This window comes from Chlorocebus sabaeus, chromosome 25, assembly GCF_047675955.1.
Source record: "Chlorocebus sabaeus isolate Y175 chromosome 25, mChlSab1.0.hap1, whole genome shotgun sequence".
NCBI lineage: Eukaryota > Metazoa > Chordata > Mammalia > Primates > Cercopithecidae > Chlorocebus > Chlorocebus sabaeus.
Genome location: NC_132928.1, coordinates 33,127,293 through 33,146,551, shown reverse-complemented (window position 1 = coordinate 33,146,551; position 19,259 = coordinate 33,127,293). Strand labels below are relative to the sequence as shown.

The 19,259-nt window shown below is 33.7% G+C and overlaps 1 protein-coding gene across 7 annotated transcripts in view; it reads right to left on the bottom strand.

The window, feature by feature from the left end:
* The window catches only part of KCNT2 (potassium sodium-activated channel subfamily T member 2), a 410,159-nt gene that overhangs the window by 256,278 nt on the left and 134,622 nt on the right, over positions 1 to 19,259 (bottom strand). For all 7 annotated transcript variants that reach the window (XM_037985779.2, XM_037985780.2, XM_037985781.2 and 4 more), the window contains exons 4-5: positions 12,445 to 12,493; positions 9,283 to 9,342 (exon numbers count right to left, since the gene is read on the bottom strand). In XM_037985779.2, coding sequence (XP_037841707.1) covers positions 9,283 to 9,342; positions 12,445 to 12,493 — 109 coding nt within the window. The remainder of the gene's footprint in view (positions 1 to 9,282; positions 9,343 to 12,444; positions 12,494 to 19,259) is intronic.

Here is a 19,259-nt window from a genome sequence, read left to right as displayed (position 1 = left end):
GACTAATCTCCCTACCCTCATAATACAAACATATTAATCAGGACTGAGTACATAATTTGCAGGACCCAGTGCACAATGAAAAATATAAGGCCTCCTAATAAGAAATTAATAATTTCAGGAAGGTAACATTAGAACATTCAACTAATCATGAAGACCTTCTGGTTGTGGAAGCCTGTGCTGATCCTGATATTATGCACAAAATACATGTCCGTGAAGCTGACCCTAACATTAATAGGTCACCACTGAAACTTCCTTGATTGGTGTCTTATGATAATGAACACAGACTTTCCTTTTAAGCAGTTTATTCTTCTATGAAGAGATCTGTGTATTAGAAAGGCAATTTGAAATCTGCTATCCCTGTAATCTCCAATTATCAATTATAACACTGACTATAAAATTGGGACTCTTTTTATTAATTTTCCTTAAGGCCCCAAAGGCTTAAAACTACATTGATGGAACACACTTGCACATCCCAAAGCAAAGGTCTAGAGCAGCTATTGTTTCTATGTACTAAGAAATTAAGTAATAGGTTTTGTGAGCATAGTTTATCACTCGCATCCAGGCTACATAAAAACAGTAAAGGAGTGGGAAGTTAGAAGAAAGGGAAGCAGTGAGAATGCCTCCTTATAGAGATACTACAGGTGCTGTGGTGCATCTTATCACCTCAAGTTAAGTGAAAAGGGCTGTAGGGAACCAAACCAGTTAGCTTGGCTCCAACATGGAGACTGTATTTGGCTACTGCCCAGAACTTTTTAAAATGAAGAAATCAAAGAAAAAGATGACTGGGTAAGAGCAGGACACAATCTCTCCAATTTTAAGGCAAAAGTGCCTATTTTCTGGGAACCAGATATAGACCCTAAAGAATGGAACCTACGGTTATTTAAAAATGGTTTACACTCAGTAAGACTGTGTAGCTGAAGGTGAAATGGGACTTCAACAGATGGTGGACCTGAGAAGTCCAAGGTCTGTGTCAGAGCCCTAGTGGCTAGCCTGACACACTGAGGCCTCCAGGAAATTCAAAGGCCCCAGATAGGCCACAGAAGCTTTACATGGGAGAAAGAGCCAGAGCTTGTGTCTGACATGCGGAACAACCAAACATCAGACAATAACTGTGCCAGTCAGGCAACTTCAACCCAGAAACTGACTGCACTTCATTCCCTGTTCTTCCTTAGCCTTAAAGGGCATTAAATAAGAGAGGAAGTAGAAACAGCAGATAGGCCTCCCATGATAATTCCCTGTTCCATGTAGGTCTGAATTGAGGACCGGGAGAAGCTTTCTTAGAGGAGAATTTTAAATTTTTGCATATATCGATCCTAATTTCTTAAATACTAAACTGAGATTTGCTGTATGAATGAAAAGACCAGAAAAGCTATGGCACCTCTCTGAGATGTCATCTGATTAGCATGATCAGACAGAGGATGCATGGTTTTGAAGAAGTGTAGAAAGACTGGTCTTTTCCTACTACCACTGAATCAGGACTATTTAACAAAAGAGTTATAACTAGTCATAGTTATGCCATGTTTTCTTTTTTTAATTGTATAGGTAATAATATCATTTCTTTCATCAGTTTTTACACGGCATCATTTCCAGAATGTTATCCTTTGCCTTACTCTTCCTTTATTGTATTTTCACTTTTCATTTTACATTTTTCTTTAGTGTCAATGATTGTGCAAAAGAAGAGATTGAGTAGCAAGAAAGGAGGGTTATGGGAACAGTTTCTACTAGTGATATAGAAGGATATTTCTGTTAATGCCCAGCAAAATTAGTATGAACTGTGGCACACTGTATAATTTAGTTCATATAAATAAAAGCCCTTTATCTCTCATGGCTCTCTTCTCTTCATTTCCATTTATAACACATTAGACTTTTATGATTCTTATTTAATTATCTGTCTAGGTTGAGTTTGTTTCAGATTTTTCTTCCACATTAAAGCCAGAGGAATCTTTCTACAATGCCAAATTCCCATTGCTCACATAATAAAATCCAAACTCATCACTGTATTGCATGAAATTTCACAATTTAAACTTTGGCTACTAGCTTGGCTTGTACTTTTGATGTTTCTGTCCCTATCCTGAACTCAACCAAAGATTCATCCATGCTGAATTTTATATCCATCGCTGAACAAGCTAGGCTACTTTGTGCTTGTATACCTCTGCCCACATCTGTCCCCCTAGCTGTAATATTACACCTCCATACCTTCAATACTAATCCCCTTGGCAAGCATCTGTAACATTTCAGTGAACTATTTTTTTAAAATGCTTGTGGGGGCTCAATTAATATCATGAATGAGTAAATGATACTCCCAGCTATTTCATACATACTCTTCCCCTTCTTTGATATAGTTATTTTATTTTTGGAGCTTAAATATTTGCATTTCTTTCCATTGGATCCAAATGATCTCATTTGAAAGAATGGCATTGTTTAAAACCTTTATACTTCAAGTAATCACGTAGAAATGATCAAACTTGTAATTGCAGAGCCAACTGAAATTTTCTGGAGGAAAGGATTCAAGAGTTCTTGTTTATATGCCCATGTTAAGTAATTTCATCCATGTTTCAGCTTCAACTTATAATCAGTAATAAGCAGAAATAAGTAATGACTTCCAGTATTGTATCAATAGCCCGAATCAGTATTTTATCTCTTGAGATTCTGACTCAGATCAACTGCTTAATCCACTGCTTCACATCAATGCCTCAAAAGCATTTTACACATAGTATGTCTAAAGCAAAACTTATGACTTGCTCCCTGACTTATCTCCCAGTAGCACAAACCAAAAATCCTGGAGAAACTTTTTAAATTTTCCTTTCACACTATACTATAGTTATACTATAATTTATCAATAAGACCTGCTAACTTGTAAATAGATCTTGAGATTTTCTAGTTTTTATTTCAGCTCAGTTCTCACTTTTTGACTTGTTAAGCCTAATTAACCACCATCTCTTCATTCTTGCCCCATTCCAATTCACCTACTGTACTATTACCTATCTCCTGCACCTTCACCCCAGAACAGGCCTTCTTTTCAAAACTATTCAGACACTTACACAACAAAGACAAAAATGTGATTATATCATACAAGACACTATTTCATTTGTCTCTTGTTGACATCTCCAACCTTATTTTAAAGATCATTCCTTCCACAGATATAATATATAAAGTATATTCACTGCTTAGAACATGACTTATGTATACTTTTGCATATAACTCTTCAAGAGGCTTGGAAAAGCTTTATCTTTCTTTCCAACTTCACTTTGCCAAGTTAACTCATACCTGCCTTTCAGCTCGCAACCGAAATCTGAGTTTTTAGAGGTTTTCCTTGCCCCTTCATCATATGCCCTCTAGGCAGGATCTCCCCCCACATTAGGCTTCTTGATCCTCCATCAATTTCTTTCACGTTATTTTTTTTCAGTTTGTATTTATATACTTAATATATTACAACATTTTAAACTCTGTGAGGTCAACGTCAGGACAAGTATATTTCAGGATTGCATGCTCTGCTCCTAGCACAGTGCTCAACAGTCTGAATCTCCTAAATAAAAACTGTTGGTACATTATGTCAGCCATGGATTGTTGCTTCACACCACATGTATGCATATATGTGTGTGTTTGTGTAAGTTTGTGACACATGAATGAACTTCCCACAGAGGACTAATGTTCATGGTCTAATATTGTACAGTGAGGCAACGTATTTATTGCTAAAAATAAATGCATCTCTTTTCAGTTATATGCATTGAGTTTCATTCAAAGATTTCAGGTTGTCTTCTGAACTACAAGATACATCCATAAATTATCTTTCTTAAAAATAGCTAACGAAACATAAATATAGAAAGGATCTACAAGTTTCATTGGCCAAGAAAGAGTCCCAATAAGCCTAAATCACAAAAACCTAAGGATAAATGCTACTATGGTGAAAAAAAGCACGCATTCATACAATGCCACTATGGAAGAAAACTAAAAAATAAAATTGAAAGGCAAGCACAATGCCTTTCAAAATTATATTAAATACATTTTCGTTTAATCTTATTTTCATGAAGGAGATAAAAAGCATTACTCTTCTTCCAAAAAGTAACTTCTTTAGTTTCTGAGTAGTAGCTGTATCTGCTCTCAGTGGCCAGTCCTCTCTATGTTCCTCTTCTTATTGATAGAATTCAATAAAATATAAAGAAATCTCAATCCAATTAGTCTACATTTAGCATGGACACATCATTTTTAACCAATAATAATGCAGGAAAATATGCGATTTTCTAAAATGCACCACACTTTTATTTTTTTCATAAAGAAACATGGAACCTTGGAACTACTATCTGTGCAACCCTAAAGAGCACTTTAAAAATTAAATTAGTTATAGCAGTTTATTTGTTGCAAGCCCAGATTAGGCCAAGGAACATCTTGTAAATACTTTTTATTCTTAAGTATTAAGGATACCTGTATTTTAAAATATTTAATACAAGGTTTGGCAATTTGTCTTCTTTGGGTGAATTTAAAATAGTGTAGTAATGCTATGGCAGTCTTATTTTGTATTTCTGCATATAAACCCAACAATATTTAGATTTACCATTTTCAGGGCAAGATAAGCAGAATCAACAGTATCTGGTATTCAGGAGTCCTGGACTAAATTCTTTGTTCTTTTCCAGAAATAAGCCAGTGTGGTGTTAAACTTTCAAAATTGTTGCTTTTTGTAATGCGATTATGGAAAAAAGAATTGGAGATTTAACAAAAAGATTCTAGGTATGATGAATTTTTATGTGTGGAGGTTTGGAAATTGTGCTGGAGTTTGTTTTTGTTTCCTTTTGATTTAATGAATGTGTGTGCATAAATAGAACTTTATTTTGAAAGCAGTTGATAAAGAATTAGAGGGTATTTATGACGACAAAAGAATAAGAACTTTAGTTTTGGGTGATTACCATGTTTGTTTTGCCAACTAGCTATAAACATGAATGGAATGATGATTTAAGCACAGACCTGCACTTATGTATGACAGAAGACAAAATAAGTTCATGTCATGGATGCTAATTCATTATCTGCTAAACTCAACATGTACTTTAATAGTTCTAGCTAATTTCACTTTAACGTAGCCTGGTTTTCAAAACCTACAGTCTCAATGAAAGTTAAAACTATTTTAGTTGTTATTGATTTAGTTGTGTTTATTTTAGAATGTCTAATTTCAAGAATTATAAAGTGCTTGTATAATGCTGTATTGTGTATTTTTAAATAATATATACACATATAAGCATATATATATCTCTCTATAAATATACATAAATACAAGAAAGTTATATATGGATTTGCTATTAATATTACTATTTCAGAAGTATAAGTATCAAAGAATAATATCAGCAGTGGATACAATTGCTGGTGCAATATAATATCCATTTCTGTGTGTCTGTATAGTACTTTTCTTTAAAAAATCTAACTTAGTCAGGCATATTGGCTCATGCCTATAATCCCAGCACTTTGGGAGGCTGAGGAGGCAGCCAGATCACTTGAGCCCAGGAGTTCCAGACCAGCCTAAGCAACATAGCAAAATCCCATCTCTTAAAAAAAAAAAAACAAATACAAATATTAGTCAGGTGTGGTGGTGCACACCTGCAGTCCCAAGCCACTCAGGAAGGTGAGGCAAGTGGATCTATACTGCCTAGGAGGTAGAGGCAATCATGCCACTGCACTCCAGCTTGAGCAACAGAGTGAGAACCCTGCCTCAAAAAAAAAAAAAAAATCTATGTTGAAGGAAGAAGTAGTTTTAAATTCTGCTACCAAAACATGCCTTATTTAGAGACCATAAATGACTACCAATTACTTGGTTTACCCATTCTAAAAAAATTATTGAACACTTTGTTGAAGGGACCAAAGAGATTCACAGATTGGACTATATTTATGAAAGGAAAAAGAAGATAATTAACAGCAACCTATCCTTCTACTGTCACATAACTCCTATTTATCCTGTTTTCTCTGTAACACACTGGACTTAACTGCTGTCCACACTTCCTCCATCGAAGCCATTAATGTTTATGAGGGTTGAAATGGAAATATTATATATCATGTAGCTCTGCACGCTAGGCCTTATAATTTCCTGCTCTAATTTTATAAATTATAAGCAATAATTGATTATAAATGTCATCATCATATAATTGCAATGAAAAATTATCTTGAATCAATACGTGTTTTTAAAAAGCTTCTAAAATTAGCGCTAAAAGTTCTATTAGCAAAACACGAACCTTAATTTCATATTACATTTTATCCAGAAGTTGGAGCAAATGCATCTTCAAATGTAGATTAATATTTTGGCCATGTTACAGTTCTATATATACTCCTGTACTAGTGGAAGGGATAGGATTAATTTACCCCAAAACACACAGGCCTAAATTTTAAGCATACCATTATTTATATATTACATTTGACATTTATCGTACATATGTATGCATGTATATTAATGAACATTAAAGATAAGAACTGGGATATTAATTTATTTGATTTTTAAATTTTATTTTATTTTTCTAGTTACTGAATATCCAGATTTGTCAATCAGGACATATTTATAGTGCATGTATTTTGACAAGGAGATATACTAATAAACCCTTAAAAGATCTTTCTTCAGCATCTTCATCTATATTGCTTATTATTGATTTAGTACTTTCTAGGTAATTTAGGGATGTGTGACTACCATGCGTAAGTTCTCTCATTTCCCTTCCCTAGCTCTAATTTATTTCTTGATCCACCACTTTCTACCTTCTGCACTCTCCAAAGAGAATGGAGACTTTCCAAAACTAACCATTAAACCTCAGGTTTCTATTCCAGCTTACTTACTTCTTACTTATTACAAACTTTCCTGTAATATTTTACTCCTGCCTTGTACTTTCTCTCTTTTTTAAACAATGCAGATTTTTTTTATCATGAAGCAGTCATCCTTGCTTCATCCTACTACTTTGAGTAAGCACCTGCCCCAGACAAACAACATTCTCCATTTAACAATTTTGACACTCAGTTGTATGCCATTATAGCTGACCTACTGTAGGCCAATAGCAAATGACCTCCTAATTTGTAAACTCAATACCCTTTTCTCAGACTTCTCACACTTGACATAGCACATGTGCTTTCATATAATACTTTTTGTTCCTCAGACATTTCTAACATCCTATGTCTTCTCATAAATTTTAATTAATCTACCTATATTTTTTAAAGCTATCTTTCTTTTGTTTTTATACTTTCTTATTCATCAATCTGACATCCTGAGAAATTGGTGTTTTTTTTTTTTTTTTTTAAGATGGCAATAATGAGAATTAAAAAGAAAAAAAAAAGTGAGCCTGAAAAAAGGGTGTGTTTGTAAAAACTTCTTGTTCTAAATTTAGAATTAAATAATAGTCTGAAGAACGTTAACTTCAAAACTCTTATGTTTTAAAAAGTGAGACAGGGACAGACGCAGTGGCTCATGCCTGTAACCCCAGCCATTTGGGAGGCTGAGGTGGGAGGATCACCTGACCTGATGAGTTTGAGACCAGCTTGGGCAACAGGCAAAATCCTGTCTCTACAAAAAAATACAAAAAAATTATCCAGGTGGTGGTGTGCACCTATAGTCTCAGCTAGTCAAGACAGTAGGGAGAATTGCTTGAGCCCAGGGGGAGTTGAAGGTGCAGTGAGCCATAATTGTGCTACTGTTCTCCAGCCTGGGTGACAGTGTGAGACTTTTTCTCAAAAAATAAAAAATAAAAAAGTGAGAAAGAAATTGAGGTGCTAGATATGCGTTCCCTCAAAACATAACCTTGAGTACACTTGACAGAGTAGATGAAAAGGCTATTAACAAAAATTAGTAATGATTATGACAACCATTCCAATGACTTGCTAACTTTTCTAACTTCTCTGTCTTCCCTGATTGTTCTGTTCTTCCTCCCAAACCTTCAATTTAAGCATCTCCATCAACATAAGCTTTAGTTTCCACCCTGTTGATTAACCCATGCATGATAGATTCTCATGGCTTCCTTTACTATCAAGAAGTCTTAATAATGAACATGACTGTCAAGTCTTAATAAATCTCTCCCTCAAAAGTTCCAGCTTTTCATTCTCAATTGCATACCTTATTTATCTGTGTGTTCACCAGTACCTGAAATTCATCACTTCCAGAACTAATTCCATTATTTAACCTATGTGGATCCCAATCTGACTTTTTTCTTGATACAACTGTTTCTTAGTTTTACTACCATATTTCCAGTCATTAAAACTCAGAAACTATTAGAATGTTATGAATTTCCTTCTCTTCGCCTATCTCAACCCATCAGTTGATGATTTCTTTAGCTTCTACCTTCATAATTAATCTTTCATTAAAGCTGGCAAACCTTTTCATCCAGCCAAAATCTTACTGTCAGTTTTCCTTTCATACTGCAACATATCTTAACTGAGCACATGAACTTCACCATAATGTCTATTTGACCTGAACTGCATAGAGATTTTGAACTAATATTCCTAAAACTGAATTTCAATTACAGAATCTTGTGGTAGTCATCTCCCATCAACTTAAAAATACATGCTGCTATACAATGCCCATATTCTAGATAAATATATTTATTATTCCTCCAATTTTACATGTAAAGTCCTTCCTTTATGCCTTTGTGAATTTTATCAATCTCTATTGTGCTGTCTTTTCATCTTGCCGTATTGAAATTACTGAGGTTCAAGGACTAGTGTTTCCTTTTCATTCCATGATATGAGCTCTCTCTATAAAACCCCACAGTACTTTTTTGACATCACTGGAAGTACCCATTATATTCTGCTTTTATTATTATTATCTGTATGATGTTCTGCTGTAAGCCCCCTTTTCCTGATTGTAAACTCATTGAGAAGAGAATCATGTGAAGTATAGAGCTCTCCATTAAATAGGAGCTCAATAAATATTTATTAAATCATGTTAGCCAAACAAAGCTTTATCAAAAATAAGATAATTTATTAAAATAATTCCTAACAGACATGTTTTTACTTTCTCAATATTTTGTGTACAAATCAGAAAAAAAAATATTGAATACGATAAAGCTGAACCATTCCATTTGCTTGCCTCACTAATAATGCATGCATATAATGGGTAAGTAAACCCATAGAAAGTAGCAAAGCATTTGTAAGTCATCAAGGAAAACATTACCATATTAATAGAGCTTTTTATCACCTACTGGAGAGGCTCAAAACAAAGTGGCTCAAGAACAGTCAGCTTTACCCTCAAGTGCAAATTATAAATAAAGGAATACTGAGTAAACACTACCGATGTGTTCTATCAGTGGGAAACTGCTAATTAAAATAACTTACCTTATAACTAAGATAACCAAGTAATATTGTTTCAAACAGACTTATCAATGCCACTGAAACCTGAAAGATAAATTGCAACTTAATGAGAAAAAACAGTACAATTAAATTATATATATTCTTGACTATACTACTAATTTTATTTAAATATATGTGCATGTATACATATATGGGTGTATAATAGGACTTATTAGGTGGCACTTTAACTTCTATACACAGATGATAGGCTGCTGGCCAGAGTTTGCTGTCTCCTGTACTACAGCTTAGTTTTCATAAATTCTAATACTCCTTAATAAACCATTTTTATTTATTATTCAAAATGTAAAGGTGGTATTAAAATAGACTGGCTGAAGTTTACATGATATATAAAGAACAGATTCTTTTATGTGTGTGTTTAGTTTAAAAAAAAAAAAATTAATAGAAATGGGGTCTTGCAATGTTGTCCGGGCTGGTCTCAAGCCCCTGGGCTCAAGCAATCCACCCATCTCAGCCTTCCTAAGTGCTGGGATTACAGGCGTGAGCCACCATGCCCAGCTATGTGTGTGTGTTTCTAATACATAAAATCACACATGACTCTCCACCACAGACAACCGCTCTATCCCAGAAGCATGATTATCTGTACCAAAATCAGCATTTCTCTTCAGAAAATCCAGAAAATGAAATAATACACTCTTCAAGTTTAATGGTATATTCAATCCTATCACCCATGTCAAACAAAATAAAAAGACTACATCTTTGAATACTAAATAAAATGGACCACACCAGCACTTCAAAATACTTTCAGATTTTATCTGAATGAATTTCATAACCAATTCCCCTTGTGCAGATAGAAGTGTTAGTCCTATCTTCCTATGTATGCTTCTATATTTTTCTATATATCCTCTATTGTATACATCATCTCTACTGCTAACTACCAAAAATACACTACTATGCCTCAAAAAGTAACAAGAAAAGATAATAAAATTATTCTGTGTTAAATAATCTACAATCTTAGGATGGATAAATAGAATCTATTAAGCAAATATAAACGAAAAGTGACTCAGGTAAATATGTATGTTTATAGATTTTTGAGATTTAAGACTATTTGAATGAGAATGGCAGATATCCTGGAGATTACATTTTTTCTTCTGTTGGGATAAAATCTTTGAATTTAAAAAAATATTAAAACATGAGAACAATAAAAAAACAGACAAAATGCTTAGCAGTGTAAAGTAAAATATGTTCAGAAGTATGTGTAGTAACCAGGCATTATTATGATAGAAAACTCAAATTCTTTCATTTTCTCCATAAATCCTCTAAATCATAATTACTCACGCTTTTTTGTAGAAGTACATAGCATTAGATGATCTCTAGAGCATTTTAACATGTTATTCAAAGTGCTATTTTAAAAAGAGCACTGTTGTTATTTTAAAATATCACTATTTCAAAAAGCAATTTGAGTAGATCAAAATATATTTGAAGATAATATATGGCTATTCATGAAACAATTTATTTTAAATGTACACTTAATTGAAAGATAGCTCAGAGATTAAAAGACTACATTTTAATGAACATTTCAACAATTTCAGTTATTTATAAATTAATATGATATTGCAACAAAAGTCAGAGTAAGGCAATGTAAAAAACAACTTGACTTTAACAAACCATAAAACACTCAGACATAGTAAAAACTTGATTTTGGCCAGGCGTGGTGGCTCACACCTGTAATCCCAACACTTTGGGAGGCCGAGGCAGGAGGATCACAAGGTCAGGAAATCGAGACCATCCTTGGTAACACAGTGAAACCCCGTCTCTACTAAAAATACAAAAAAATTAGCCAGGCGTGGTGGCGGGCGCCTGTAGTCCCAGCTACTCGGGAGGCTGAGACAGTAGAATGGCGTGAACTCGGGAGGCGGAGCTTGCAGTGAGCCGAGATTGTGCCACTGCACTCCAGCTTGGGTGACAGAGCGAGACTCCATCTCAAAAAAAAAAAAACAAAACCAAAAAAAAAACCAAAAAAAAAAAACTTGATTTCATGGTTATGATCACAATGCACACATATTTTAATTCATTATCACATACAAATATGCAGACTTTTAAGGCATGACTTAAAAATCTGGAATGTGGAATGGGTGTAGAATGAGAGATATTGAAGAAATTGAAGTGTGAGAACATAGGAAGGGGGTGGCTGATGAGAAATTGCTTGATGAATGTAACATACATTATTTGAGTGATGGATACAGTAAAAGGCTAGACTTCACTACTAAGCAAAATAGCTAGGTAATAACATTGCACTTGTACCCCATAAACGTATACAACTTTATGAATAAATAAATAAAGTATTTTAAAGATTGCTCCTAAGCAGTGAGTCTTAAAGTCTTTCTCTTTCCTCCAGACTCAAGTGTCTTCCAACCGCCAATTCTTTTTGATGTTGGTGATTCTATTCTTCCGATTAATTTGTAATTTTTAAAAGTAACAGAAAATAAAAAGGATTGGTAGGAAGTAAACAGAAGTACAGGAGATAGAAACTTAGAAAAAGTTTGCTGGGCATGAAATTCAATAGAAAACAAAACAAAACAAAGAAATAACGGAGACTCTAGGAAACACCTCAACAATATAAATCAGACATGTTGTGCTCTTTCATATTTTCGTGGCCTTTCTTAAAGACTCCTTTTATGCTATGGCATACTTTTGGTTTTATTTACATGATGAGTTGCTTAGGAGCTAAGCTCTCACTATTGGTGGTATGAGTCATTGTTCCATTTGTTCATTCATTAAATCATTATTTATTGATATTCTATCATATTGCAGACACTAAGAATACAAGGCAAAAAGTAAACACCGTTATGGGCTTTGATTAACTTTAAATGAATCGTATAACAGGAATACTTAATGTCGTTTGGGAAAATCTGTGGAGTCTTAAAGCACTAGTTTACTTTGGTTTTCTCCAAACTCTCACAAGCTCTTTAAAATCTAATTCTGATCATGATGAAATCCTCAAAAGGTAGAATGCAAGGTTCAGACAAACAAGAGGAAAAAAATGAAAATATTAGTCCAAGATGTACATGAAGATTAGTCAAGTAGAAAGACAAACTCATTTTGAACATCAAAAGCTCTCCAATAGTACTTCTCTGTGAAATATGAATAAACCCAGAGATATAGGGACAAAACAAAATTGTACCTAACCTGTAAGCCCCACAAAGGTAGACTTCTGTTCACCCAAAAGATATGAGACCTATAAAAAGAATAATAGTAAGTTAATTTTTTAAAATGTGAAAAATCTATTCACTTTTAAAACTCAGTTAAAGTTGGAAATATTAAAATAATGCTAGCATAAAAAAGATAAAATACCAAAATTAACATTTGAAAAAATGTTGCTGCCTTAGCTTTCTTTATGCTAATATTCATTTCTATTCCAATAAAAACTTTTTGAATTTCATTTTTGGTCACTGTTAATAAATTAAAATATGTGACATTATTTAAAAAATGATATGGGAGGGCAGAATAATCTCAAACCCTTTACTGGATAATTTTACACTGAAAAGTCACTTAATAGTCTTCTATAAACTCTAAGATTTTCTTATTTTTAACAGGACATATATTTGAGTAATAAAATTCGACAGTATAAATAATCAGAAAAAAGTCAGTAAAAGAGTATACAAGGCAATAATATTTCAGACTTGAAGTTCTATAAAATATTTAACATACCATGAAAAAAAGTGTGACTGGGGTTAACATATTGGGCAAGACAAGAAGTAATCATCTTTACTCCCTAAAAATATATTTGCTGATGATAAAAAGGCTTATGCTCTGGAAAGAATATCAGAACACTTACTATCCCTCTAATTCTAATTTTCCACAATTTATAACCTAGCTTTGTCTACATCATTTAGTACACAGTTCATTTCAATGGTAGTCACTCACAGCAATATACACTATTCAGAAAAAGATGAAAATAATTACATTTTCCCGGAGAATCAGGTGAATGGTAGTTTTTTGCATCTCATTAAATAGTACCAAATCCCACTTTATTTTGCTACTCAAAACTTGAGCGTCCTTTTAGGACTTTCTTCTCCTACATCTGTAAATACTAACCTCACTAAACACCAAACCTTTTCAGTCATTGCAACCAAATATCTGCAGAATTCACTTGCTTCTTTTCATGTCTACTACCACAATCACTGTATTCTAAGATATCATTTTTCACAATTGGATGCTTGCAAAAACCTACCAGTGGGAAACCTGCACCTTATTTTGCCCTCTACCATTTTTCTTCAAGTTGCAAATACACTGATTCTTTCAAAATGTGTTTTAGATCACATTACCCTATTCCCTATTGTGTATTGCCTTTGCACTTTTGTTAGAAAAAGATCAAAACAGTTGACCTGGCAGTCTCAGACATATTCAAGTGGACACACTCCTTCCTTCTACAAGCCCTTTCTACATTCTCTCCTCTCATCCTAGAAGTCTCAGTTCAGCCCTCTGTGTTTCAGGGAAACCCCCTCTGAGGATTCCACTTGATCAACTTTGTCAACTAATCTCTTGGGCCATGTCATCCATCACACCTTTCCTGTCACTCATCTCAGTGGAAGCTTTATATGTATTTGTAATGTGTTTCTTTAATGCCTGTCTCCTCACAATTACAAGCTCCATAAGATAAAATATCTTTTTAACTCACCGTTATAAACCCAATGGTTTGCTAAGTACATGCATATACTAAACTAGGCAACCAATTAGCAATGATAAGTGGTGCCAATAAAGGCAAAGATATAACTTATGAATTCAGTATCACTGTCCTTTCTAAAACATTTTCATATGCTGAGTAACATTTAAGAAATCAGACAACAACAAGGTGTGTCAGAGTGAAGAGGGATATATCCCCAGTTTTGTAAATGGAAAAAGTATGTGCCAAAAAAGCTATACTGTTAAGTAGATAGCAATCCCTGGAAAAAAAAAAAAAACTATAAAATGAGTTGCTAAACAGAAGCGTGTGAGTATTTTTGAAGAAAATTGGTAATTAACATAGACTTAGTAAAATCTGCTTGACTTTCATAATCACCATTCTGACTGGTGTGAGATGGTATCTCATTGTGGTTTTGATTTACATTTCTCTAATGATCAGTGATGCTGAGCTTTTTTTTCATATGCTCATTGGCTATGTAAATGTCTTCTTTTGAGTAGTGTATGTTAACAAACAATGCCTAGTTTTTGATGGGTTTGTTTGTTTCTTTCATGTAAATTTGTTTTAGTTCCTTGTAAATTCTGGATATTAGACCTTTGTCAGATGAGTAGATTGCAAAAATTTTCTCCCATTCTGTAGGCTGCCTGATGTTAACTTTGATGATAGTTTATTTTGCTGTGCACCAGCTCTTTAGTTTAATAAGATCCTATTTGTCAATTCTGGCTGTTGTGGCAATTACTTTTGGCATTTTTGTCATGAAGTCTTTGCCCGTGCTTACTTCCTGAATGGTATTGCCTGGGGCTTCTTCTAGGGCTTTTATGGTTTTGGGTTTTACATTTAAGTCTTTAATCAATCTTGACCTAATTTTTGTATAAAGTGTAAGAAAGGGGTCCAGTTTCAGTTCTCTGCATACGGCTAGCCAGTTTTCCCAGTACCATTTATCGAATAGCAGATGGTTTTTGAAAAGTCAAGAAACAATAGATGATGGAGAATTAAGAACGCTTTTACACTACACTGTTGGTGAGAATGTAAATTAGTTCAACCATCGTGGGAAACAGTATGACAATTCCTCAAGAAGCTAGAACTAGAAATACCATTTGACCTGGGTATACAACCAAATACCATTGCTGGGTATGTAACCAAAGCAGTATACATCATTCTACTCTAAAGACACATGCAAATTTATGTTTATTGCAGCACTATTTACAATAGCAAAGTCATGGAACCAACCAGAATGCCTAACAATGATAGACTGGATTAAAAAAATGTACATATACACCATGGAATACTATGCAGCCATAAAAAAGGGATGAGATCTTGTCCTTTTCAGGAACATGGATGAAGCTAGAAGCCATCATCCACAGCAAACATAGGAACACAAAACCAAACACCACATGTTATCACTCATAAGTAGGAGTTGAACAATGAGATCACGTGGACAAACAGATGGGAACAACACATACCAGGGCCTATTGGGGCTGGGGAGGGGCAGAGGTGGAAACTTAGAAAAAATAATAATAAAGTTAGTTTAAGACTTTTACACTGCCAGTATAGCAGATTTGGTGAAATTAATACTTTTTTAAAGGGTCCAAATGAAATAATTTTCTAGCGTGTATATCTGAAATTTGTAATAAAATCAACTTCATATTTTAAAAATTCTTTAAAAAGTCTGCTTACATCAAACTAATATCATTTTCTTTGGTCTGTGATATTGGTAGGCAATTCAAATGTCATAAAGAATTTAAATAAGAGTTTTAAAAAAGACATACTTATTTTCCAGGCTAGACTGTGTCTTATGAAATAGACTTCAGAATCTATTAAAAAAAAAAAGTTCTACAAATCTCTGATATATAAATTTCAAGGAGATCTCAAATTGAAAGACATACTTTTATCAGTTTCCTTAACATTAAATTGGATAAATACAGAGAAGGAAATGTAAACATTTTGGTAAAAACTAAGGTTCAAGCCCTCCTTCATAAAATGAATTTATCATGAAAAAAAGAATGTGGGATCTAATCTGCACATTCCTAGATAACCTCCAAAATAAATGAGGAGTGAAACTAAAACTGACAGCCACATGATAATTTCAAATGAACATTTAATCTCATTGACAGAAAAACACTAGGAGAAAAGAAAACATGCACAATAATATTTATTTTGGTATTATTTATAGCAAGAGAGTAACTGGAATCTACCTGAATATCCAACAAGAAGAGAATTTAAGTAGCAGATGCATCATCATCAAGTAAAACAACAAAAACATTACAACTGAGGAAAAAGTCATTAAAATATTACTTTAGGTCATACCTGTACGTGTATGTTATCTATACGTCTGTGTATAGAGAGAATTTGTAAATAGTCATTAAAAATGCTAAAAATGCTTATTCTAGGTATTGTGATATAAGATAATTTTTACTTCCTTGTCATATATATCTATATTGTAATATGCATGAAACATTTTAAAATAATAAAAAACAAATTTCCCTTTTCAAAAATATAAAAATTAAATAAAAAATGCAAACCAAAACTCAAATATATATCATTTAGTTAATCTGAATTAGACTATCCTGTTGATAAAATTCGTGTATGAAGCATTATTATGAAAACTAAAGGAACCATACCAAACAAAGTAAGGAAAAGCAAAAGTTAAATACAGGAACTTAGTAATGTAGCCTCGGCCACTTTTCCCGGAACACTTATGAACTGTCTTAAAAGTAGGAAAACAGATGGTAACAGTGTGAGAACAGCTTTGGCAGAGGAGGTGGGAGTCAGGGGGTGAATATGTTTAGCAGAAGAACAAAGCATTTGAAAGTAATAGGGTTAACATGCAGGACATAATTCATATGAAAGGACAGGTTGCTCACAAACCCAAGATGAACTCAAAGACCGATAGCACTAAAAAAAACTAATATAAGTTTGTAATGTATTAACAAATAATAAATAAAACAGGAGGGTAAATTATACAACTCCCCTGACCATAATATACAGTGAAATCTGAATACTAGATATGATACTAAGCCCACATTTCAAGACGAACGTAAAATATGTAATACACATCCAAAAACTAGGTGACCAAAATATGAAAGCATATGAGCCTTGCCAGTATGATAGAAAGACTTTTCAGTATTTGAATCCTTTCAAAACATTGGAAATATTTAATCCCAGGTTAGACAAGCAACTACCAAGGATGTTAGAGAGAAGACTAATAACTAACTCTTTGAAAGAATGGACATTAAGGGCCCTTCCACCAGACATAACGTTGGCTGTGACAGAGTTGGCTTTAATTAACATTCATTCTCCCCTTTCCATGGCACGGAGTCAAGTGCAAAAAAGTCACTCTTCAGTCAACTACATTTCTCAGTCTTTGTGTCAAGGTATGATATAACTGGTTCTCACATGGGATCTGAGTCTGAAGTACAAGTAAAAGTGATGTTTGTTGTTTGTTGGCCAACAATTTTTAAAAATATATATGCCTTCTCCAAGCTCTCTTTCACTTTCTGAAAGCTGGATGTAAAGATTCTGGTCTTAGGACAACACAAAATCACAGAATGCAGGGGGCTTGTAAATATAACACCTATCATGTTATGGAGTGTGTGTGGTGTGTGTGTGTGTGTGTGTCTGTGTGTGTACGTTTGTGTATGTGAATCATTATATGGAGAAAAAGTTCACAATGACCAAAAACACCAGTAGTATTAGTCTCCAGTATTAGACTCCAGTAAACAAAAAAAAATACTTATAAAGGTTTGAGATTTGTTAGAGAACTTAGTTCTACTTTATTCTAAAAAATAAGAAGAAAAGATCTACATTAAAATATTCATTCCTATTGATTATTAAATATTTAAGAGCTATTGTCAAAATTCCATTTCTTCCTTTAATAGTTGTTACCCTGAGGAAGAAATAATATTTAAAATTTGAATTCCACTGAAACACACCGTTTGCTATATTAGGCTTTGACTGGAATCCAAATACCATAAAATAGGAGCCTGTTCATGTGCTTCTTACCTGTGTCTCTATCACTTGATGTTAAAAACAAATGATCATTTCAACAATTTTTAAATTGGAAACAGATACATGAGTTTGGACACAGCGATGAACTGTAAGCATCAGCAGGCAATGAGTTAATACTGATGGCTCCTCTTTCAATGTAATTTATAAACTACATGCTGCAGGTGTGCTTCCTTTGCTAACACCTTTAAATCATTTACTACACATTGTATGTACATCACAGTTAGCCATTCACACATCATATATTAAAAGTAAAATTAGTTTAATATTCTTCAGGTTTTCCATATTATAACATTTTCATAACAGTTTTGATTCCTGAAAGGGATTTAAAAATAAAGCAAAGACGCACAAAATATCTGCAGACTTATCATGTCAGAAGCTCTAATTAAATAAATCTCTTTGCTTAATTAGCCTCATTATTTTAAAATAGAGCCTGCGCCCATAAAGGCGACTTCTGTTTTTCATTAACTAATACTGCACTGACAATGGGAACTAAACAGAACATTGTATTCAAAATGGAGCCATAAATGTTTTTTAATTACCATAATCTGATTTTTCAAATGTATATCCTCTATAATTATGGCCAAATATTCTTAGCGATATTACATAGAAGTTAATTGTAGGAAACTTCGTTCCTCTTAGTGTTTTCAAATAATATAATTTTACTCTGCTAACACCCACCAAATGCCCTTTTACCCTTAGAAGGATTCCATCATGCCTCATTTTATGATTTTCAGGTCTCGCTAGTGTACTTTTTATTTATAAATCACCACATTTTAAAAATAATTCTGATATGATTGTAGAATAATTTGTTACCTGAACCATTTTAATAACACTGACATCTCCATCAGTAGTCCTCAATCATTTTTATTGTACAACACACTATCAATAAAATTGCTGAGCATCATTTCATTAATTCAGCAGCATTCACTGACCTACCAAGTCCTGTGCTTAGTGTGAGAGCTACAGAGGAAAACATGGCATGGTTCTTGCCCTTGGTGAGCACATAGAAAGGACTGATAAGTGAATGGCAATATCAAGGGCAATGCTTTGGCTGTTGTGAGAGAAGTATGTGGGAGAGTACCCAGAAGACACTCCTAAGCCAGAGTGGAACTGAGCTACAGGGCACAGTACCCATAAGGATTTTGGATTAACTGTTATCCAAAAAGTTGTTTTCCTGAAGGCCCTGGAAGCCAGAAGCAAGTCAAAAATGTGTGGGTTGTGAGAAGCAGGAAACCTAATTTCCCAGAAGAAGGAGAAGAATGTTCAAAAGCCCAGAGGAAGGGAGACTGAAGGGTGTATAAGCACTTCAAGT